The sequence below is a fragment of the Elgaria multicarinata genome, chromosome 16 (assembly GCF_023053635.1).
Source record: "Elgaria multicarinata webbii isolate HBS135686 ecotype San Diego chromosome 16, rElgMul1.1.pri, whole genome shotgun sequence".
Taxonomy (NCBI): Eukaryota; Metazoa; Chordata; class Lepidosauria; order Squamata; family Anguidae; genus Elgaria; species Elgaria multicarinata.
In genome coordinates this window covers 27,903,201-27,926,705 of record NC_086186.1, presented here as the reverse complement: position 1 = coordinate 27,926,705, position 23,505 = coordinate 27,903,201, and the positions used below count along the sequence as shown (strand labels likewise).

At 41.6% G+C, this 23,505-nt stretch overlaps 2 protein-coding genes across 2 annotated transcripts in view; one reads left to right on the top strand and one right to left on the bottom strand.

The window, feature by feature from the left end:
* Positions 1-12,002, top strand: part of DENND4A (DENN domain containing 4A) — a 63,934-nt gene extending 51,932 nt beyond the window's left edge. The window contains exons 22-31 of the mRNA XM_063142456.1: positions 849-1,062; positions 2,306-2,400; positions 3,277-3,452; positions 3,551-3,682; positions 4,403-4,613; positions 5,134-5,388; positions 6,300-6,417; positions 7,109-7,271; positions 8,751-8,815; positions 10,672-12,002. Coding sequence (XP_062998526.1) covers positions 849-1,062; positions 2,306-2,400; positions 3,277-3,452; positions 3,551-3,682; positions 4,403-4,613; positions 5,134-5,388; positions 6,300-6,417; positions 7,109-7,271; positions 8,751-8,815; positions 10,672-10,808 — 1,566 coding nt within the window. The 3' untranslated portion in view covers positions 10,809-12,002. The remainder of the gene's footprint in view (positions 1-848; positions 1,063-2,305; positions 2,401-3,276; positions 3,453-3,550; positions 3,683-4,402; positions 4,614-5,133; positions 5,389-6,299; positions 6,418-7,108; positions 7,272-8,750; positions 8,816-10,671) is intronic.
* An 8,780-nt stretch (positions 12,003-20,782) lies between these two features.
* Positions 20,783-23,321, bottom strand: LOC134409624 (zinc finger protein 268-like). The gene has a single exon (XM_063142447.1). It carries the CDS (start codon positions 23,233-23,235, stop codon positions 21,307-21,309), a length of 1,929 nt encoding a protein of 642 aa, XP_062998517.1. The 5' UTR covers positions 23,236-23,321; the 3' UTR covers positions 20,783-21,306.
* Positions 23,322-23,505: the final 184 nt, after the last annotated feature.

The following is a 23,505-nucleotide window of genomic DNA, read 5'->3' as shown; positions in this document are numbered from 1 at the left end:
AAATATGATTTTAAATTTGGGAAAGATCCTCTAGCTATTGTTTGGTCTCTTTAGCATGGCAGAGAATTGGTAGACCTACCATGTCAGTAGCTTAACACCACCATTGCTAAATTATGCTAAAGATGAGATACTTTTGGAGAAAATGTTTCTGCAAAGCCATGCCACTGAGGTCTTAATTTGCTTCACTATCAGGGACACCACTCCATATGCAGTGGGAATGCATGTACAATTTTTTTCCCTTTCACTGGTGACAATGGAAATAATTTGGATCAAAATCTGTGCACACATAGAAATGCCATTATTTGGAAGCCACCCAGAGGCAAGTAAACTACGCTGAAATCAGCTGGTCTAATTTTCCTCTAGGAGGCTCCAGATGGAAAGAAAAATCACTGCTATGTTAATCACAGAGAGGTAGTTGCAAAATATATAGACACATCTGGCATCTTCTGCTTTTGTTGTTGCATTTGACAAACTCATCAACCTTAGAAGGAATAGGTCTCCGTGTTTGTTTCTGCCAATACATTTTGAGATGCAATAAGAGATCTTGAAAGTGGAATCTAGGCGTCCGAGTGATAACAAAGAAAGACTAAAATATCTTCCACATACAAAAATTATGAGCATGAGTCAGGTTGTTCGGCATTGCTACTTCATTGGGCATCCAACTTTCCCCTATGATAAATAAAATTAAACTTTGATGTTCAAAGCAATCAGCTGGCAAGGGATCGATCACTGTTCTTCAGTGAGTCTTGAATCAATGGCCTTTCGCTGAGCTAAGTGCAGCTGTTCAGGTTGGTTCTTCCAGAAGCTTTCCTTTAGACTTCAAGCAGTGAAAATGTTCTTGTTTTCAGGATCCCAACTCGGATCGTGCAAGCATTTCATCCCTTGGGGCCCTGGATTCAGAATCTGCCTCCCTGACAGATGAAGAAATCTGCAACGATTTTGAAAGTAACTCCTCTCCTCAAGAGAATGCCTCCTCTATGTTAAAGGGAATTGGTCTAAGCAGGACAAGTCTTGAGAGTTCAGCTTCCAACAATGGCTCGTCAAAGCGTTTCTCTCAGTGTGGTAAGAGAGTTTCCAAGACTTCTCAAATTTTCTTTCCTCATGTCCTCACACGCTTGCAACAGCTTCTCCGAATGTTATTGTGATAGTTAAATGATTTACTAAATTGGATAAAAGGACCATATGTAGTCTTAATGAAAATGCATTGTTAGTCATTGAGGACATCTTCCCACCCATTTCATGGAGGTAGGATTTGCAGATACTGAAAGCTCACTTTCTTCTCTCTCCCCTCCCCAACTTTGATTTAGTTAGGTGAAGGGAACTTTTTTCTATCTGCTTTTTCAGGGCTCCCTTTTTGGCTGCGGGGTGTGTGTGATTTTTGTCAGGATGGTAGCGCGCACACACACACACACACACACACACACACACACACAGGCCATGGCTAGACCTACGGGGTCTAGCACAACGGAGGGGGTATGATCTCGCAATATGGTTATCGCGAGAGCTCCCCCTCTTTCTACACGCACCAGGAGGAAGAGGATGTCATGCCCGCCATTTTGTTTCTGTTTTTTATCGGAGAAGGAGCGCACGAGTGCTTGTGCGCAAATGTTAAGTTTTTTTTTAAAAAAATCCCTGCTCCCCCCACCCCCGAAGGGAGCTCTGTGCCCCGTGCCCCTCGTGTTTACTTGCGAGGAGCTGGGACAACCTGTGACGCCCGGCCACACGTTCTGCAGTCTCAGGATCATCCTGAGACTGCTGAAAAAGCGGGCTAAAAGGGCAGGGCGATATCCCAGGCCAAGGGAGGGATCATCCCTTCCTGCTTCCTGTGTGTCATGTGATCGCACAGGGACGATCCCCGGGATATCGCCCCGTCTAGCTATGGCCACAGTTTCCAGACTGCTCAAGCTTCCCAAAAGCTGCTATTTTCATAACAAAACAGCCGTATTTTACTTGCATTCACACAACTAATATCATAGTCACATCACGTCTAATTTGGCCTTAAGAGTTGTTACCGTCTAAGGATGACCTTCTTCCTGTCAGTCTCCACTCTTCTCTGTTAAGAGTTCCTGAACTTACCATATTACCACATTCCAAGAGTTGAGTTTATTCTGCAGGTCACAGTGTGATGGCCTCTAAAACTGAGTGCCTTCCCCTCTTTGGTGGAGGCTCCAGAGGTCTCAGGAGGTCCTGCTTCCTTGAAGTGAATGGGAGGACTTATTACCATAGAGGGATAGCCTCCAGGAAGAACTGTCATAGGTAAGTCTACCCTTCCTTCTAACATAACAAGTATCTGTTTGCCTTCTAGGCTCCCTTTCAAAGTTTCCTTTGCCTGACAGATCAGAACTGGTATCATCTTGCAGTACAAGCAGCACAAGTGTATTCCAGAATTATGCATTAGAGGTACAACATTTCCTCTTTTTTAAATAGCATATATGTTACAACTGGGGGGAAATAAGCAACAAGGATTGGTTTACTTGCTTTCTAATTTTACATTTTCCTATGCAACATCACTTTAGGTTGCTATGTAGATCCAGGCAACACTTTTGTTAATAAATTTAAATTCTAAGAAGCATTTTTGTCTATTACTCCAAAGGAGCCTATCATTAGTCTTCCAAATAAACCCTCAAAAGCCTCATTACTGTTCCAAATGAGCAATCATTGATACCACTGATAAGCTGGTGAGAGGAGAAGCTGGTAAATCAATCTAAAATGTATTTGTCAGCTCTATAAATAGATTAATTCAGCTGCTAATTTGTTGACATTATGGTGCAGCAAAATCCCCATAGCCGCTTTTTCTTCCGTTGAGGCAGTTAATTAATTTTAAAGGCAGGGAGGGGAGTCCTTGATTGCAGAACTTTCTGGAAATGTATTGAAGTACAGAAAGGTCAGGACCAGAAATTAAAATCTCAAAGGTTTAAAATTAGGCTACTAACAGGATGAGGAGGGAGAAGGTCCACCAAATATGAATTTGGCTGCTGGTCTTTATATATCTTGAACCAAACATCTTCCTGGTTTTGATGGATTTGTGTCTTGAAATAGAATTGATTTTTCTAGGCCTGCCAGCTTTATTTGGTTTAATTAGTAGATAAGTCAACCAAAGATTTAATTGGTATAGAGTGCAGTTTTATCAGGAAGGCTGAGAGTTAAGAGCACACATGTTTATTTGTGGAGGTTCTTCTAGTTCTGATGTGCTTACGTCTCTTACGTGACTTATTGCTGTCCTCACTATTGAGGATAAAATTAGTGCTGATGGCTGTAACTGGGTGCTTCATACAGGTCCTCATCTCGAGCTGTTCACGGTGTCGAACCTGTGACTGTCTAGTACATGATGAAGAGATCATGGCAGGATGGACAGCAGATGCTTCCAACCTTAACACTACGTGCCCTTTCTGTGGGAATCTATTCTTGCCTTTCCTGAACATTGAAATCAGAGATCTCCGGGGCCCTGGAAGGTAATTGATTATTTGTCATTGGATTCTTGTTTGCAGTATTCCCAAAATGCTTATTTTAAAAATTCTTCTAATCATATGAACACTTGTACTTCTTGTAGATATTTCCTAAAGTCCAGCCCATCTTCAGAGAACATGCAGCTTCCATCAACGTTTTCAAACCAGATAGGAAAGTCTTACATCTGTGACCCCAATTCAGGATTTACGGCTCAGGATGACTTGCATTCGGATAGGTAAACCCAATACATTTTGTCCTTTGATTGCAGGCATTTTCTTATGTATTATTAAGAGAACGTCCACTCCGTACTGAAAACTCAGAGCAGGTTAACAGAATGCTGAATTAGATGAACCTTGGCCTGATCCAATAAGACAAATCTTACGTAGTGTTTGAGGAGGTTTACAATAAAAACCATAAAACATCATAAAAACAGCAACAGATATAATCTAAAACTCTAATTATAAAACCACAATAAAGTCAGAATGAATAATGTTAAGATTACAATTATGCAGTAGCAGCATGGTAATAATCTCAGTCAATCAGAAAGCTTTGCTATTGGGCGGTATAGAAATGTAATAAATTAATTAATTAAATAAATTTTAGAAGAAGCAAGGGTGCGGGGGAAAATGGAGAGGAGGCTTTCTTTTCATGGAATGGGTTGGGTATTTATTTATTTATTTATTTCAGGATTTTTATGCCGCCATTCAGCCAAAAAAGGCTCTCACGGCGGCTTACAAAAGTATTTCTTGACAGTCCCTGCCCACAGGCTTACAATCTAAAAGACATGACACAAAAGGAAAAGGGATTGGGAGGGAGGAGGAGGAGGGTATAGGAGGAATATAGATGGTGTCTTCGTTGTTAAACCGAAGTCTATTTCTTGCATAGCTAGGCTTGTCACCAGTATGACACATGTGTTAAATAAACACGGAAAATAAAATAAATCTTTTGTTAGCAGCAAGTCAAAACAGACGGACACCACCTGTGCCAGAAGCATTCAGATCCCTTCTAGAAGAAGACAGAATACTGTGAGAACTGAACACACCAGCCATCCCCTGTCAAGGAGCATCAGTACATACAGTCCACTGGAGGTCGAGGAAATGGGGAACCACAGACACAGCCACCTGGTTCCCACAGGGAGTTTGCCTACCACTTTGCAGGGGACAGCCGTAAGTATTTGGAGCTTTTCCCCTTGTTTTTCTAAGCATAACTTCTGTAAAGTGTGGTTGCTTTTGTAGGGTTGGTGCAAATAGTCTTGCTGAAAAAAATTACAAAAGGTGTGGGGGAATGGCGGGGGATAATGTAGTTCCAGAGGGAAATGTTATCCCTCACACGCTATTTATTTAAAATATTTTATGCCACTCAGTTCAACATTTGCACGTTTTGTTTACAACCAATCCTAAAAAGAATTCAACAATGATACTCAGTAGAGCAAAAGTTAAACAACAGTTAAAAATAGTTACAGCAAAAATTAAAAGCCATCAAAGAGTTAAAAGCCAAGGAAAATTGGTTAAAAGTTTTTGGCACCTAACGGGCATCAGCTTGAGCAGCAGGCAAGACTCCTGGAGAGAGAATTCCACAAGCAGGCCCTCTCCCCAGTTGCCCTTTGCCCTTTGACTTCAGGTGATAGCTGTTTGACACTGAGTCATGTTCCTTTTCATTTATTTCACTTTCTTGTTTGTACAATAGGATCCTTTGGGGCTAGAGTGGCGCTTACCCAGTCCAGAGCCCATAACTGTTCCTTATCTGAGTCCTCTTGTGGTATGGAAGGAGCTTGAAAGTTTATTAGAAAATGAAGGGGATCGCGCAATAACAGTAGCAGACTTTGTGGATCACCATCCTATTGTGTTCTGGAATCTAGTGTGGTATTTTCGACGCCTGGACTTACCCAGTAACTTGCCGGGATTAATACTGTCCTCTGAGCACTGCAATAAGAATTCGAAGGTATGAAGAAATGAATTTCATTGCTTGTACAGCATCTAGTTTATTTTAGGGGCTTGACAGGATGGTGGTGGTACTGGTGGGAGTGATGATGATGCATTTCTTAACTAAATCCAATGCCTTCCTTCTTTTATTATTATTATTTATTTATATAGCACCATCAATGTACATGGTGCTGTACAGAGTAAAACAGTAAATAGCAAGACCCTGCCGCATAGGCTTACATTCTAATAAAACCATAATAAAACAATAAGGAGGGGAAGAGAAAGCAGACAGGCACAGGGTAGGGTAAACAGGCACTGGGTAGGGTAAACAGGCACAGGGTAGGGTAAACAGGCACTGGGTAGGGTAAACAGGCACTGGGTAGGGTAAACAGGCACAGGGTAGGGTAAACAGGCACTGGGTAGGGTAAACAGGCACTGGGTAGGGTAAACAGGCACTGGGTAGGGTAAACAGGCACTGGGTAGGGTAAACAGGCACTGGTAGGGTAAACAGGCACTGGGTAGGGTAAACAGGCACTGGGTAGGGTAAACAGGCACTGGGTAGGGTAAACAGGCACAGGGTAGGGCAAACAGGCACAGGGTAGGGTAAACAGGCACTGGGTAGGGTAAAACTAACAGTATAAAGTCTGCACAACATCAAGTTTTAAAAGCTTTAGGAAAAAGAAAAGTTTTTAGTTGAGCTTTAAAAGCTGCGATTGAACTTGTAGTTCTCAAATGTTCTGGAAGAGCGTTCCAGGCGTAAGGGGCAGCAGAAGAAAATGGACGGAGCCGAGCAAGGGAAGTAGAGGCCCTTGGGCAGGCGAGAAACATGGCATCAGAGGAGCGAAGAGCACGAGCGGGGCAATAGTGTGAGATTCTACAATTTCCTATTCTTATGTTCATAGACTTGTGTTTTCTGTTTTTCCTACTCAGATTCCCAGGAACTGTATTTTAGAGGACAGCAAGTATGTTCTAATTCAGATGTTGTGGGATAATATGAAGTTGCACAAAGACCCGGGGCAACCTCTCTATATTCTGTGGAATGCACAGAGTAAGTAATTTGCATCGTTCAGTCTGAAAGTTGTTTGGTTTTTGGAAATAATTTCCCACCGCTACCGACGGTAGCTTGAGCTGGGAAGCAATAGGGGTTTTTTGATCAGCCCATTCTCTTTGTCTTGCAGGTCAAAACCATACTCTTGTGTTTGAGAGTGAGTGTTACACTCTGTCCTGCTGAGGCTGATTATTTTTTTAAATTTGTTTTTTGTTCCCCCTTTTCGGTTTATGCGTGTGTGTTTTATGCAGTAGCTTTTTAAACATACCACATACGGCTGGATCATTAATTTATTTTGCAGCCTTTTCGGTTGAATCTGTACATTCTTGTCAAGTTAATGTCTTGTTTGAGATGAACCTCTGGAGTTGTGTGTTGCTGATTTGCCTTGTAGGAGACAGCTCAGTAAACCCTGCATTGGTTTCAATACCCATTTTAGAACTGGCTTTCTGTACCCATTTGCTTGCAGTTATTATATGCTATTGGTCAGAATATCCCTTTTATGGCTGGTTGTTCTTTGTGCTGCTTTACTTGTGTACTCCTCTATCCTGATTCTTTCTTTTTATGATGTCTGCTATATTTTAGAACAAATTTAAAATATATCATTATCTTTACCTTTTAGCGGTTATTTTTTTTCCTGCCACTGCTGCGGTTTTGTTTCCTACTTACATTTTCATTTTCCCCATTTCACCAGCTCAAAAGTACCCAGTGGTTCGTTTACTGCCGAAGGACAATAGTTCATTTAACCAGGAGCTCTTAAGAAGCATGGTGAAGAGTATTAAGATGAATGATGTCTACGGACCAATGAGTCAGATCCTAGAGAGATTAAACAAATGCCCACAGATTAAAAGGCAAAGGTAAATGAGCGACTTAAAAGAAGTCTGTAATCTCATGCTGTTATACGAAGAAGATATTCACCCTCCTAGAGAGTATCTACTCTTTTTTGTTCTGCTTCGGAAAACTGCAGCATTTTCGATTCATGCCTTGCGAGTTGTAATACAGCCTCTTCTTCCCACACAGCTGATTATGTGATTGTTAATTGTATACTCCTTTGGAACAGGAATTTTTCTTGCAGTGGTGGTGCGTACTATTATCTACATAGGGCTAATTGGCACAGTAACATAAGCAGCCTCCTCCCGCTACACCCCCCCAAAGCTTACAATATTTTTAAAAAGAAAATGTTTATTATATGTATCTTGTCCTTGTGTGGGGCTTTCAAGGGAATGAATTTCATGAAAGCTGCAGCTTCAGGTGATAGAAGACCATTTCATGGGCCCCCTGGAACATACAAGAGTAATTCAAGCAACAACATTACCAGTGCTCAGTGTTTATTAATGTCATCGAATCATAGAATAGTAGAGTTGGAAGGGGCGTACAAGGCCATCGAGTCCAACCCCCTGCTCAATGCAGGAATCCACCCTAAAGCATCCCTGGCAGATGGTTGTCCAGCTGCCTCTTGAAGGCCTCTAGTGTGGGAGAGCCCACAATGTCCTGTTGGGCAAAGTCGCAATGAGTATTTCAGAAATATTATTAAGAATCACAGCTTTCTCAATCACTGGAGGAGGTTATTTGGGGTGGGTTGCTTCATTTGCTTCAAAGGAAGAGCCTTACGTGAATCCTTCAGAGACTCTCTCTCTTGGTTCTAGTTCCGCCTGCTTCAAAGAGACTTGGCAGTGTCAGGGCTCCTGCTCCATTTCCCTTGTACTTTGGTAGCTAGTTCAGGAAGGGAGATGGACCAGTCTGCATTTGGATCATGTAGCACTGGACTCAGAGTGTGTCACCCATAAGGCAGCAATGGCACAGGGAAAGCACAGAACTGTACAATAAATGGTGCCCTGCTCACCCTGAGCAGAGGCAGCTCTGGAGTGCTCAGAGGGCTGCAGCAGAACCCTTTGCCTCTGGGTCCATACTGGCATGGAGAAAGGTTGGATCCAGTTTCTCTTTGTCCTGATTTTCAGACCTCATGGTGCAACTTCTAGGCCAGGCCAAGCCATCATCTTGGGGCAGTGACAAACCAATATATCATATTTCTTTGATTCTAAGACACACTTTTCCCCCCATATAAACATCTCTAAAAACGGGGTGCGTCTTAGAATCGTGGGTGCGTTTATTATTTCTTCGAATCTAAGCTTTTTTTCTGTTGGTGGTACTGAAATTAGTGTGCATCTTACAATCGAAGAAATATGGTAATTAAAAATCATTATTTTTATTAGAGTTGGAGAAGAATTTTAGGATTATCTGGAATAGAGTGCTTAGCGTTAATGTAGTGTCTGACGTGGCATAAATGAAATGCTAGCTTGAAAAAAATAATGTTTTCCAATTGTATCTTTTTTTAGGAGTCTTTATAGAGAGATATTATTTCTCTCTCTTGTTGCTCTTGGAAGAGATAACATTGATATAGGTAAGCCATCTGTTGTGTTTTGCAAAGAGTGTAAGCCATTGCTTCAGGAGCTATAAAGCATATTTGCATTTTGAATCCTCTTCTTCAAACCTGTTAAGATGAAATACAAGAATTTAAATCTAGTCAGTTCTGTTCTCTAAAATAGCTATTTGCCTGTGATGAGTGAGGATCACACCTTCAGGCAAACAGGTAGGGAAGGTTTTGTGAAGTGAGTAAGAATGGGTTTGTTTTTCTGTCCTGGACTATTGATGTGCGAAACTACTCTTAACAGCAAGGGCTTCATCAGGCGAGGGGGGAGGTCATGGTTCCCTACTGTCGCTTCTCCTCCCCTGCTTCTTTCGCACAATACTGCCTCTTTTCTCAGGAGAAGAAAGAGGAAGTAAACGACTACATGGCCCATTCAGTGGGCATTTTTTTTATCATGCCGCTTCTCCTGCACATAGCAGGAGATTGCAGCAAGTTCCATTTCTAAAAATAAATCAAACTTACAGGGTCATTTTTTGTCACGGGAAGCAGGCCAGAAAGAGGAGACAGGTGAGAGGTGGACGGCGTCATGAATGGGACCTGCGAAAATCCATTAGTTCCCAGTAATGAGCATGCTATAAAACGCTTGTGTGATGACCCCCCAAGAGATGTATGATTGGATGCTCAACTTCTTTTTAAATAAATGCAGCTCTAGAGCTGATAATTTGTTCTGGGAAGCAGCACAAGGAATGAAGTGGTCTAAAACTCCCCCATCTGCCATGCCCCCCTACACTATTACTCTGATGTAAATCACTCCCTACAAGCTTTGTTTGCTTGGGGTAGGGAATACAGGCGCCAAACCATTTCCTGTGTGGGGCGAATGGTAGCTCAGGGTGGATGGGTTAGATGCCATTTCTCCAGTCAAATTAGCAATTGTGAGCTGATAAGCTTTTGTAGAAATAGCAATAGCAAAAAAGAAAGGGTAAAAAAAAGTGAAATGGCAACATATGGGAAGGTTAAAAATGCTTTTTTCTGTTTTTCTCTTTAAACACATTGTTGTGCTTGTTTATTTTATTTATGTATTTTAAACATTTGTATACCACCCAATATCAGCTGATTTCAGGTGGTTTATAGTCACGTATGAGATAATGATTTGCTTATATAAATCGTGGCACATGCGGTAGGGGGTGCAATTTCCATAATTACTGCCCGTGCACAGCTTGTTGTGTTGTCTGAACCCAGGCTGCATGACTTCTTTGAGAGGGAAACAACCCTCTAGTAACCCATTGGCTGTTGTCAGGGTATTGGAGGGTTGTTCCCCCTCCAACAAGCCATGCCACGGGTTTGGGTGACACGACAAGTTGCACCTCAGCAGTGGTTTTGGGAATTGTGCGCTGCATGGTGACTTACTTAAATTGTGGCCTGTGAGGGGTATGAAACAAATAAGTCACACTGGTTTAGTTTGATCATATGAAGCAGCCAAAGAAAATCCCCAGTCCAAGCTTATATGGCGTTTAAGTCTGTGAGCAGACTTAATAATCGTAACTACAACATGAATTGTTAGAATAGGGCATGCATTGTTAGGAAACCTTTTCAGCATGGTTTTGAAAATTTCCCATAGTCCACCCATGATGCCTCCTCCAGTTGGCAGTTGTGGCAGAGACCAACAAATATGAGTCAAGCATGGATTGAGCTCCTTTTTCAGAAGACCCTCTCTGGGCACAATCCACTGGGAAGGGCCTCTGCGTGCAAGGCTTATGGGAGTGAATGGAAACTGCGCAAAATCACTACTGGTTCATGGTAGCAGCCATCACTGTACTAGAATATTGCTTGTGCCTGTTTTGTTGGTATACTTACATTATGCGTGTGTATGTCTTTCTCTGTTGCTACAGATGCTTTCGACAGAGAATACAAAATGGCTTATGATCGCCTTACAGCAAATCAGGTCAAGAGCACACACAATTGCGATAGGCCTCCAAGTACGGGAGTGATGGAATGTCGAAAGATTTTCGGGGAGCCATATCTTTAAGAAAATGACTACATGTAATGAATTGCTGCAGGATTCAGATGTGAAATAATATGGCTTGAGAAAGACTCTTGCCCTTCTCCATTAAAAAAGCATCTTCAACTTTTTTTTTTAAATCAGAATTTCCTAGGGTAAGAATGATTCTGGAATGACGAATGAACAGTGGGCCAAAGAGGGATCTCTTCATCTTGATGGTGTGTATAAGCCACTTAGTGGAGAAACCTGAATGGTCATTTGCAAAAAGTTTAGGCAGAGATGGACCAAAATCCTGCACTAAAGGTTTGCATGAATGAAATAAGCTTTTCAAAACTGTTTACAGAGAATGTTAAAATTGTTAGAGTGCACACCAGAGTTGTATAACAGATTTTAAATTATTTATAGTAAGTTCATATTTTTTTAACTTTTTAAATTACTATAGTGAATTAAGTGATCCTGTTGCATAAGCAATACTTTTGTCCTCCCTCGGAATATTGCTGTTTATAGCAACTGGTCTTTTTTGCAGAAAAGGTCCTTTTTTCTTTTTTAAAAGCCGTATTGAAATGTCAGTAGTTTTCTAGATTACAGTATGAGTTGTCACTATTTCCATTTCCAGAAAAGTCTATAATTACATTGTGAATTTTAGCAATGCAAATATTGCAAACTTGTATGAAGCTTTTGTAACGGACACGCATTTGTCACTTTTAAGAAATTTGGCCTGACATTTCTCTCATTCTGCGTCCCAAACCACTGGGTCTGGCAAAGAATTTGGGGAGAATGACACTGTTGATAGTTGGGAGTCAATGCTATACGCATAATTTATTACAAAAACCACAATCTAAAGAGCTTCTTTAGGCACACCTATGGACTCTGGCATGCCCACTGAGATTTTGGACCTTTTTCTATTAAAATAGGAAGCTCTATACCAGGTCACAAGTCCCTGCAGTTTCAAAAATGATTTGTCCTATGTTTCACCAACCATAGGTAGAGGGATGCTGTTTGAGAAAGACAAGCCTAAAGAATCCTGGACATATGGAATTAGCTGTATTGTTCTTTGGATCATAGCCAAACTGTGGCAAGATATTTGAGGGGGGAGTCTTCTATATAAAATGGAGACAGAACAGTATAATATATAGACTGAAACGTTCCAAAATGGAATCTAGTACAGGTTAGCCTAAACTAAAAATTGGGGAGGATGGCGAAAATTCCCATATGAGATGTTAGGGGGGGGGAAATGTACTTACTTTTCAGATATGATGTATATTAGATATATTTAACATTATTTTTTGTTTGTTAATATCCAGGCTGCATGGCAACTTTTTATTTTTGTTGCACAACTTCATATTACTTCTTTTTTATAGCCAGGTGTTCTTAAATGTTCAGAACTGGAGAACATTATTGTGTTTTCACCCATTTACACCTTCATGTCGTGTTACTTGTTCACCAAGAGGCGCTGCCTACTCGGCCGCCTAATATTTTCCAACTTAATAGCAGATTACGTCAGGCTTGAGTGTGCTGATAATCGTGGGATTTAACCTATGCCTTAGTAGTGACCCTGACTTTACTTTGAGGCCTGGATCCAGAAAGCTGCCTTAGGTGTACTCATGGGCTTTTGAAACCCTTCCCCCCCCCCCCATTTTAACTCTGAACAGCAATCCCCTTGCTATCTCGCATACTGCTTTGAAAGCGCCCCTCGGTTCCAAACATCATATGGGGCTGGCTGTTCAGGAAACAGAAGTCTGAAGCCTCCTTAGCTTAATCAGACTCTCTAAGGCCACCTTCCTCAACCTAGTGCCCTCCAGAAGCGTTAGACTAAAACTCCAATCATCCCCAGCTAGTATGGCTGTGCCTGGGGATGATGGGAGCTGCCGTCCAATATATCTGGAGGACGCCAGATTGGAGTAGACAATGCGCCAGGGGTTTCTCCTGTAAAGGCTTTCCTGCATGCCGTGGCACAGCTGCTTCCACCGACGGGGCTTGTACAAGAGAATCTCCTGGTGCCTTTTTCTCTATTTCCACACGTCTGCATTCATTTTATAGCTACAGATGGACACAGGTAATCTTCCAGACCTTTCTCTCTCTGAATCATGTACTAAAGCTATACCTTCTGAATCAATGGATATAAACGTTGAAAGCCACTCATTGCTAAGTACCTAGCTGCGTGTGTGTATGGGAGGGGTTAATTTCTGCCTATAGCTACCTAAACTGTATTGTATTTTCTAAGGAAAAGTTGTGCACAATAGTTGCCACAAATGTAAATAACTACCTACATATTTGTGCTGTGTAGTTAGTGCTGGTCAGCTGTTGAAATGCCGCTTTTTGCTCCAGTTACCTATATAAAAACCACTATTTTATAGCACGTTATAGCTATGACGGAGGGCCTCTATCTCTTCCTGAGCTCTGTCCAGTGTTTTAGGGGTATTAAGTAAACTACAGACCATACTCATTCTCCCACCTTTATATGTGAAACTAAGATTCGCCTGGTTTTGGCAAACATGGGTTTTCAAATAAGGTCTCCTAACTGTCAGGTTGTGTGTGGTTGTGAATAAAAGGTAGGCATCTATATTGACCTCAGAACATCGAGATTTCTCTTAATGTGACAGTGAAAAATTAATCTCTGAATTCCAATTAGAGCACTTATGAGCTCAAGTTTAGATATCGATGAATCAAGTACACCGGCCAAATATGTTCATCAGGTTAGTATTAGGGAGGGAGAGAGAAAGAGAGAGAGAGGGAGAGTCCATCATGTAGCAAAAACAAGATGGTCTTGTGACTCCTTAAAGACTAACAAGTTCATTATGGCCTGTGCTTTTGTGGACCATGCATCAGATGGATGGTGTAACCCTAAATTGACAGTATCTGCATATTTGGTTAAGATCCAAAGAGGTATTTTAAACATATCCAAAAGCCTGCGCACACACAAAAGATTTTTTTTACTTTGGGGCCCTATCGGAAACTGTTTTTGAAACTCTCTTCATTTTCAAAAAGCTGTTTGCCATGTGGCATAGAGATCTGTTAGTTCAAACATGTATGTGCATCTCTTGATTTCCTCTACCCTTGAGTGGCAACTGCATGTGTGAACTCTCTCCATTAAAAAACAGTGTGGAGGCAATGTAAGGTGAAATTAAAGTTCTGTCCGCAATGGCTTATTTGCACAGTCATATTACCACTTTATGTTGCCATTGTCCCGCAGTCTGATGCCAGTGGTGTCATAGAATAGTAGACTTGGAAGAGTCCAACCCCCTGCTCAATGCAGGAATCCACCTTAAAGCATCCCTGACAGATGGTTGTCCAGCTGCATCTTGAAGGCCTCTAGTGTGGGAAAGCCCACGACCTCCCTAGGTAATTGGGTTCCATTGTCGTACTGCTCTAACAGCCAGGAAGTTTTTCCTCCAACATTTTGGGGCAACAGTTTGATGCCTATTTTTTCCTGAGTTACTTGTTGATAGCCAAAATTGTTCATACATGAAGCAGCCACATACCTAGTCAGACAACTGGTCCATATAATCAAGCATTGCTTACTCTGGTGGCCTGCGGGCATTAATCCCTTTCCAGTTTTGCTTCCAGAGATCTTTTAACTGGGCATACCAGGGATTAAACCTGAAACTTTCCATGTCAAAAGCTCCATGATTCAGATCAGATTGTGATCAGAAAACTGGATTTCATCTCCAAGGATAAATAACAATTCCATGCATTATACAGTCCAATAGTGAAATTAATTTCTACACAGTATATTCGCTTTAAAAACAAAACAAAATGTGGAGTTTAAATTTTAAATCTATTTGTTAATGAAAGGCAGTTTTGAAATCTTTTCTTTCTGTGGGTCTAGTGAATTGTGCTAATGCTTTGAAACTGTTCTGTGTTCCCATTTAGTAATATTACAAGGACTTTTATCTGTTTGATTCATGGTATCAGACCTATCTGAGGTGGAAGAGCATTGTTTCTTAGTAAGTATTCAGAATGCTCTGTAAATGTTAGGATTGCTCTTTGTACAAATGCTTTATCAAGTATATGACTTTTAGTATTCCGATAGGAAATACTTTACCCAAAGACAGAAACAGATATTAATTACATGTAAATGTGTATATAAAATAATTATAAAACAAGAGGTACAATTGATCTATTTCCATGAGGTAGTTTATTTCTGGAAGATATGAATTCATTGGAATTTCAAAATGGACATTTCGTTAATTTGCAAAAGAGCACTTTCACAAATGAATGGTTGTAGATTTGTACATATGTAATGTTTACATTTTATTTACCAACAAAGGACATCTGTTTAAGTGTTTATTTTTGTTTTGTATTTGTAGGTCAATTTTAAGGTGTATATTTCAATGTTCACGATGGGAAATTGTGTTTTCCCCTGAAATGCCATAGAAAAATGGTTCTATTTAAAATTTTACAATGGCTCAATAAAAAGAAAAAAAATACTTTTGTAATTGTTTTATTTTAAATTTATACCGAGGACAAGTACCTGTAATTTTTCTTCATTCTGTTTCCGGGCTTAAATAAGGCCTTAATGGGTTGGATGAAGAATCAGTCATACTTAGGTTAGACCCATTGAAATCAACGGGATTTAAGTAAGTTTGGATCCAACCCAATAACCCCAAGGCTATAGGGTGACCATATGAAAAGGAGGATAGGGCTCCTTTTGCTGATTACTCATGTTTGCAGCGTGAGAATGCCCTTCATTACACTGTGGTTTGTATGGGATCCCTTTGTGCATTGCACCACCTCATTAACACTTTTTGATGTAATCCGGGGAGGGGGGAGATTTAGTACTAACACATGCACACATACTTTCTGAAGGCTACTTTTCCTGCTCTGTTCATTTACATATGGGGTTGTGCTTCCCGCGTTAAGGAGCAGGATTGCTGATGCTTTTGGACCCGGCATGGTCATGTTGCCTGCAGCTGGGAACATTCTTACCAGTTTCCATTGCTGCGCCAACTGTCCACTCCTGGAAAACAATTCTCTTGCTACTAGCATACAATGCCTTGATAACTATAGACTATTGAACGCAATCTACATGGGGCTCTCTTTGAAGATTATTTAGAAATAGCGGTTGGTCTAGACTGTTAACTTGTCATTTTGTACATAAAACACTTGAACATTTTGCAGTAGCTCCCAATTAATTTCAGTTCTAAGGGCTGGTTTTGATGCCCAACACTCTGAACAACGTGGAGACACACCGCACCTCAAGGAACTGCCTGCTAGGAACCTGTCTGTCCCTTACCTCACCCAGTTATGGAGTTCCCTTCTCAGGGAAGCTCCACTAGCTCCTTTACTCCTCTTAGAGAAAGGCAGAACCTGATCTCTGAGAGAACATTTGGAAGGAATGGGAGCTCAGCTTGTTCTACACTGTTTATTGTGTTTCTACTTTTTTTGTTTGTAAAGGTTACTCATGGATTTATATTTTGTTATAAACCACAGTGGGTGTCTTTGGGGGATGGAAATGACTGGCTATTAATTTTTATTTATTTATTTATTACATTTCTATACCGCCCAATAGCTGGAGCTATAATTTTTAAACATATGTACTCTGTAATACCCTGTCCCTCCACTGAATTAAAAGCTCTTTTGGTTAAAGGGATATTCAGGGCGGGGAGGGAATTCTTCTACAATAGGTTATCAAGAGTTCAACATCCATCTCATCAACTGCAATTTGTGGAATGTCAGGCTGTAGCACTGTGTCGTGCCTTAGTGGTCATGTGTTCAGTTAGATGTACATGTGCTAGGGACAAGATTCACCTATCATAGAATCATAGAATAGCAGAGTTGGAAGGGGCCTACAAGGCCATCGAGTCCAACCCCCTGCTCAATGCAGGAATCTACCCTAAAGCATCCCTGACAGATGCTTGTCCAGCTGCCTCTTGAAGGCCTCTAGTGTGGGAGAGCCCACAACCTCCCTAGGTAACTGATTCCACCGTCGCACTGCTCTAACAGTTAGGAAGTTTTTCCTGATGTCCAGCTGGAATCTGGCTTCCTTTAACTTGAGCCCGTTATTCCGTGTCCTGCACTCTGGGAGGATCGAGAAGAGATTCTGGCCCTCCTCTGTGTGACAACCTTTTAAGTATTTGAAGAGTGCTATCCAGCCCTCAGATTTAATTTTTAGAACTTTTAAACTCTGCAGAATGACAACTCTAGCAACTCAAGGCTAACAACATTTTAACAATGCATCTCCAAAAGGCAATGATAGGGAAAACGATTTATCAAGAAAATAGGGACAGACTGGAGCAAATAGTATGGCAGCTTCAAATAGCAGTTCCAGATGGGTTGTTTTCCTTGCTAACTTCATCCAGCCAAGCTTGTAAGCCACGCTGCTCAGAGAGCTCTATGCAGCAGGCAAGCGTTTGCACCTTCCATTGATGATGTGTTGGAACTAGTATGTAAGCATGATATATCACATATTTCTTCCGGTAAACATGAAGTAGAATTGAAGGTAATGAAGCACAGCAATTTGGGACAATCGGATGACATGCTTTGCCAATTCCATTTGTTCATTCATTCACACCAGGACCAAACAGTGTAACTTACTTCTAGGTAGGTAAAATAGGCTAGTATTGTTATCCCTATGGAGTAGATGGAGGCCTGAAACAGATGAGGTGGGGGGCCTTGCTGAAGACTACCAGACTTCCTGCTGTTTAATTTCTGTTCCTGTGATTTCCTAGGCAACGACAGGGGAAATTGTCATTCCCTAGAGTTTAACCCCTGTGATGACATGCGCATGAACGTCTCCTAGGAACATCGCAGGCTGTCTTATACTTCTGCTTTATACTGAGTCAGAAATACAAAGTGGAAAAACCACAAGAATCTGAAAATATCAGTGGGAATGTAATTATATACATATGCCTCTAAATTATAAAATATGTCATTAAAATAATAATGTAGTGATATAAAAACATTAAGTTGCAAAATATAATCAAGGACAAATGATTCAAAACTATGTGACAGGTAACCAGTAAACTCCATTTCAAATAAACTTTTTCAACAAGTTCTTTTGAATCAGACCAATAAATAACTAATCCTAGTAAGAGCAGTATCCAGTCAAACTGCAGTGCGTCTATACACTCACTCACACACACACCCCTTCGTTCATCCATCAGTTCTCTCTTCCATTCATTCTCTGTCTGTGTGTCTCTGTCTCACATGCATATGCACATCAACACACATCCATTCAACACCAGGGTGCGTGTCAATTCAAGAAGGATGCAGACAAGCTGGAGCGGGTTCAGAGGAGGGCAACCAGGATGATCAGAGGTCTAGAAACAAAGCCCTATGAAGAGAGACTGAAAGAACTGGGCATGTTGAGCCTGGAGAAGAGAAGATTGAGGGGAGACATGATAGCACTCTTCAAATACTTGAAAGGTTGTCACACAGAGGAGGGCCAGGATCTCTTCTCGATCCTCCCAGAGTGCAGGACACGGAATAACGGGCTCAAGTTAAAGGAAGCCAGATTCCAGCTGGACATCAGGAAAAACTTCCTGACTGTTAGAGCAGTGCGACAATGGAATCAGTTACCTAGGGAGGTTGTGGGCTCTCCCACAGTAGAGGCCTTCAAGAGGCAGCTGGACAAGCATCTGTCAGGGATGCTTTAGGGTGGATTCCTGCATTGAGCAGGGGGTTGGACTCGATGGCCTTGTAGGCCCCTTCCAACTCTGCTATTCCATGATTCTATGGGCCAGGGTTATGGCTGCCTGACGCTCTCTGGGTGCAGCTCCGCACTCTGAAAGAGCAAACGACTTGCTATGGCTGTGAGAGAATCTCCAGACATTATTTCCCCCTCGGAACAAAAGAGGGTTGACTGAGAGGAGAACCGGAGCTGTGGTGGATCGAATTGCCATTTGTCAGCGGACCGCAGGTGGTTAAGAGCTCGGTGTTTACGACTTCCTCGGCACATCGTTTGAAACCTTTAGCTTTCAAGGTAATAAGGGCAGCATTCCCTCACTTCTAATTAGGCTTTAAAAGTAACTACCCTATTTCTTCCATTCTAAGATGCACTTTTCCCCCCATATAAACATCTCTAAAAATGGGGTGCGTCTTAGAATCGCGGGTGTATCTTAGGGGTTTTTTTTTCCTGTTGGAGGTACTGAAATTAGTGTGCGTCTTACAATCGATGCCGTCTTACAATCGAAGAAATATGGTAATACCTTCATATATCATTTGGGGCTTCTATCATGACAGACGCCGGCTACTAAATAACAGACGGCCAGCCAGAGTGCTTTAAAACGTATCTAGAGAAGAAAACAGCGGGTTAACGGGGATCACAGATAACGAAGCAGGGGATTTTTACTTTCACTCCCACCGGAAGCTCAAACGCATGGGGCGGAAAGAAGGCGTGAGAAAGTCCGTTCGATTACACCAGAACCTGCCTCCCCACCAAGCTCTCTGAAGTTATGGGCGTTTGGGAAGTGGCTTCATATTCTTCTTGAATGGACAATTATCTTGCTTAGTTTGCATAGTTTTGCCTAGGGGGATGTTTCCAAGAGGTTAGGCTCTATTCAGGTAGAGGAGACGTTTATTGCTTAATAAAAGCTTTGTGGATTACTTAGCAAGCCTCCTTCATTTGCCTCCCATCGAAAGTAGGAGCGTTCTTAGAAACACCACACCTATCCACATTCTCCACCCCATCCATAATTTTGTACACCTCTATCATGTCTCCCCTTAGCCTCCTTTTTTCCAAGCTAAACAATCCCAGCTGTTGTAACTTTCCCTCATAGGGGAGATAATTTTAGTTGCTCTTTTCTGCGCTTTCTCCAGTTCTACAATATCTTTTTTTAAGTCTAGTTATCAGAACAATACACAGTATTCTAAGTGTGGTTGCACCATAGATTTGGATAAAGGCAGTGTGGTACTGGCAGTTTTATTCTCAATTCTTTTTCTAATTCTGCCTAGATGGAGTTTGCCTTCTTTACAGTGGCTGCACACTGGGTTGACATTTTCACTGAGCTGTCCACCTCAGCCCCAAGGTATCTTTCTTGGTAGGTCACCGCTAATTCAGATCCCATCAGGTAATATTTAAAGTTGGGATTTCTTGCCCCAATGGGCATCACTTTAAATCCAAAGCCCATTTCCAGCCAGAAGATGGCACAACTAAGAAGGGGGTCAGGGAGGGGCAAACTGCCCAAGGAATGAAGACTCTGGCCTCAGGTAGACCCAGTGAAGATCCTGTGATATTTTTATCGCGAGATCTCCCCCTCTGTTCACACATGGCACGTGACAACCGCAGAGGAAGAGGTGTCGCACCCGCCATTTTGGGTTTTTTTTAGAGACAGGAGTGCACAAGCGCTCATGCGCAAAAGGCAAGTCTTTTTTAAAAATATATATATATTTCCCTGCTCCCCTCACCCTTCCCCCAACTGGCACAGACCTACTGAGGAGCTCTGCGCCCCATGTGCAGGTCTCAGCTCCACGCGAGGAGCCAGTACAAGCTGCAATGCCTGACCACACGTTCCGTGGTCTCAGCCCAAGACCGTGGAAAAATCGGAAGGTGATATCCCGGGGCAAGGGAGGGATCATGCCTCCCTGATCCCTGGATCCCCTGTGCATCATGATCCCTGGATGATTCCGGGGATCACCCCGGGATAAAGCCCCACCTAGCTAAGGCCTCTGAGTAATGAGGCCACCATTGAGATCTTTGATGTCTAGTAAGATTTGAGCTCTGAGTGAAAATCTTTCCACATTCCATAGATTTATATTATTTCTCCCCTGTATGAATTTTTTGGCCCCATTCAGACAACACGCTAAACCATGCTGCTTAACCACAAAAAGGTTAACGGAACACATTGACCTTAATGCATTCTATTAACCATTTTGTGGTTAAGCACCGTGGTTTAGCATGTTGTGTGAACCAGGCCACTGATACATACTAACTTGTGAGCTCTGACTGAAATTCTTTCCACACTCCAGGCATTTATACAGTTTCTCTCCTGTGTGTTATTTATTTATTTATTAAATTTATATACCGAACCATAGCCGAAGCTCTCTGACATTGAGCAAGTTTTCAATTTTCACTGAAGCACTTTCAACACTCAATGAATTTATATCATTTCTCCCTTGTATGAGTTCTTTGATGAAAACTAAGATGTCAGTACCGACTAAACTTCTTTCTGCACTCTAGGCATTTATATGGTTTCTTCCCAGTATGTGTTCTTTGTGCTGAGTAACATTTCCACTATTACTGAAGCACTTTCCACACTCTATGCATTTATATGGTTTCTCTTGTAGGAATTTTTTGATGAGCGCCGACTGAATTTCTTTCCACACTCCAGACCTTTATATGGTATCTCCCCTGTGTGGTTTTTTTGATGAATGCTAAGTGTTCCACCACGACTGAAGCACTTTGCACACTCAATGTATTTATATTATTTCTCCCGTGTTTTTTTTTTTATGTTTCGCAAGCATTCCAGTACCAGTGAAGCACTTTGCACACCATATACATTTAAATGGTTTCTCTCCTGTATGAGTTCTTTGATGAATACTACTTTGTGTGCGCTGACTGAAATGCTTTCCACACTCCGGGCATTTAGTATGGTTTCTCTCCTATATGGGTCCTTTGATGTTTAGTAAGCGTTCCACTCCCACTGAAGCACTTTGCACACTCCATGCATTTATATGGTTTCTCTCCCGTATGACTTATTTGATGGATATTAAGATGTGCGCGCTGACTGAAATCCTTTCCACACTCCAGGCATTTAAATGGTTTCTCTCCTTTGTGGATTCTTTGATGAATGGTTAGTGTTCCACTGCAACTGAAGCACTTTGCACACTCCATGCATTTATATGGTTTCTCTCCTGTATGAGTTCTTTGATGAATATTAAGATGTGAGCGCTGACTGAAATTCTTTCCACACTCCAGGCATTTATATGGTTTCTCCCCTGTGTGGGTTTTTTTATGTTTAGCAAGCATTCCACTATCACTGAAGCACTTTGCACACTCCATGCATTTATATGGTTTCTCTCCTGTATGAGTTTTTTCATGAACACTAAGATGTGCGCGCTGACTGAAATTCTTTCCACACTCCATGCATTTATATGGTTTCTCTCCTGTGTGGGTTCTCTGATGAATGTTAAGATTTCCACTAAGTCTGAAGCACTTGGCACACTCCATGCATTTATATGGTTTCTCCCCCGTGTGGGTTCTCTGATGAATGTTAAGATTTCCACTAAAACTGAAGCACTTTGCACACTCCATGCATTTATATGGTTTCTCTCCTGTATGAGTTCTTCGATGAATATTAAGATGTGAGCGCTGACTGAAATTCTTTCCACACTCCAGGCATTTATATGGTTTCTCCCCTGTGTGGGTTTTTTTATGTTTAGCAAGCGTTCCACTATCACTGAAGCACTTTGCACACTCCATGCATTTATATGGTTTCTCTCCTGTATGAGTTTTTTCATGAACACTAAGATGTGCGCGCTGACTGAAATTCTTTCCACACTCCATGCATTTATATGGTTTCTCTCCTGTGTGGGTTCTCTGATGAATGTTAAGATTTCCACTAAGTCTGAAGCACTTGGCACACTCCATGCATTTATATGGTTTCTCCCCCGTGTGGGTTCTCTGATGAATGTTAAGATTTCCACTAAAACTGAAGCACTTTGCACACTCCATGCATTTATATGGTTTCTCTCCTGTATGAGTTCTTTGATGGCTACTAAGATGTGAACGCCGACTGAAATTCTTTCCACACTCCAGGCATTTATATGGTTTCTCTCCTGTGTGGGTTCTCTGATGAATGGTTAGTGTTCCACCACAACTGAAGCACTTTGCACACTCCATGCATTTATATGGTTTCTCTCCTGTGTGGGTCTTTTGATGTTTAGCAAGCGTTCCACTTTCACTGAAGCACTTTGCACACTCCATGCATTTATATGGTTTCTCTCCTGTATGAGTTCTTTGATGAATATTAAGATGTGAGCGTGTACTAAAATTCTTTCCACACTCCATACATTCATATGGTTTCTCCCCTGTGTGTGTTCTCTGATGAACGTTAAGTTTTCCACTATCAATGAAGCACTTTGCACACTCCTTGCATGTATATGGTTTCTCTCCCGTATGAGTTCTTTGATGAATATCAAGATGTGAGCGCCGACTAAAATTCTTTCCACATTCCAGGCAATTATATGGTTTCTCTCCTGTGTGGGTTCTCTGATGAATGCTTAGTGCTCCACCACAACTGAAGCACTTTGCACACTCCATGCATTTATATGGTTTCTCCCCTGTGTGGGTCTTTTGATGTTTAGCAAGCGTTCCACTATCACTGAAGCACTTTGCACACTCTATGCATTTATATGGTTTCTCTCCTGTATGAGTTCTTTGATGAATATTAAGATGTGAGCGCGTACTAAAATTCTTTCCACACTCCATACATTCATATGGTTTCGCTCCTGTGCGGGGTCTCTGATAAATGGTTAGCGTTCCATTACAACTGAAGCGTTTTGCACACTCCATGCATTTATATGGTTTCTCCCCTGTATGAGTTCTTTGATGTTGGACACGTTCTCCATTTTCAATGGAGCTCTTTCCACACTCTATGCATTTATATGATTTCTCTCCTGTGTGAGTTCTGTTGTGCCTATCCAAGTCAGAATGACATCTGAATAACTTCACACGTACGTCACACATTTTCCTTTCCTTTCCTTTCTCATCTTGTGACATCTGGAGTTCATGGATGGGAACACCCGGAGAAACAGAGGATTTCTTCTTCCTATTCATTGTCTG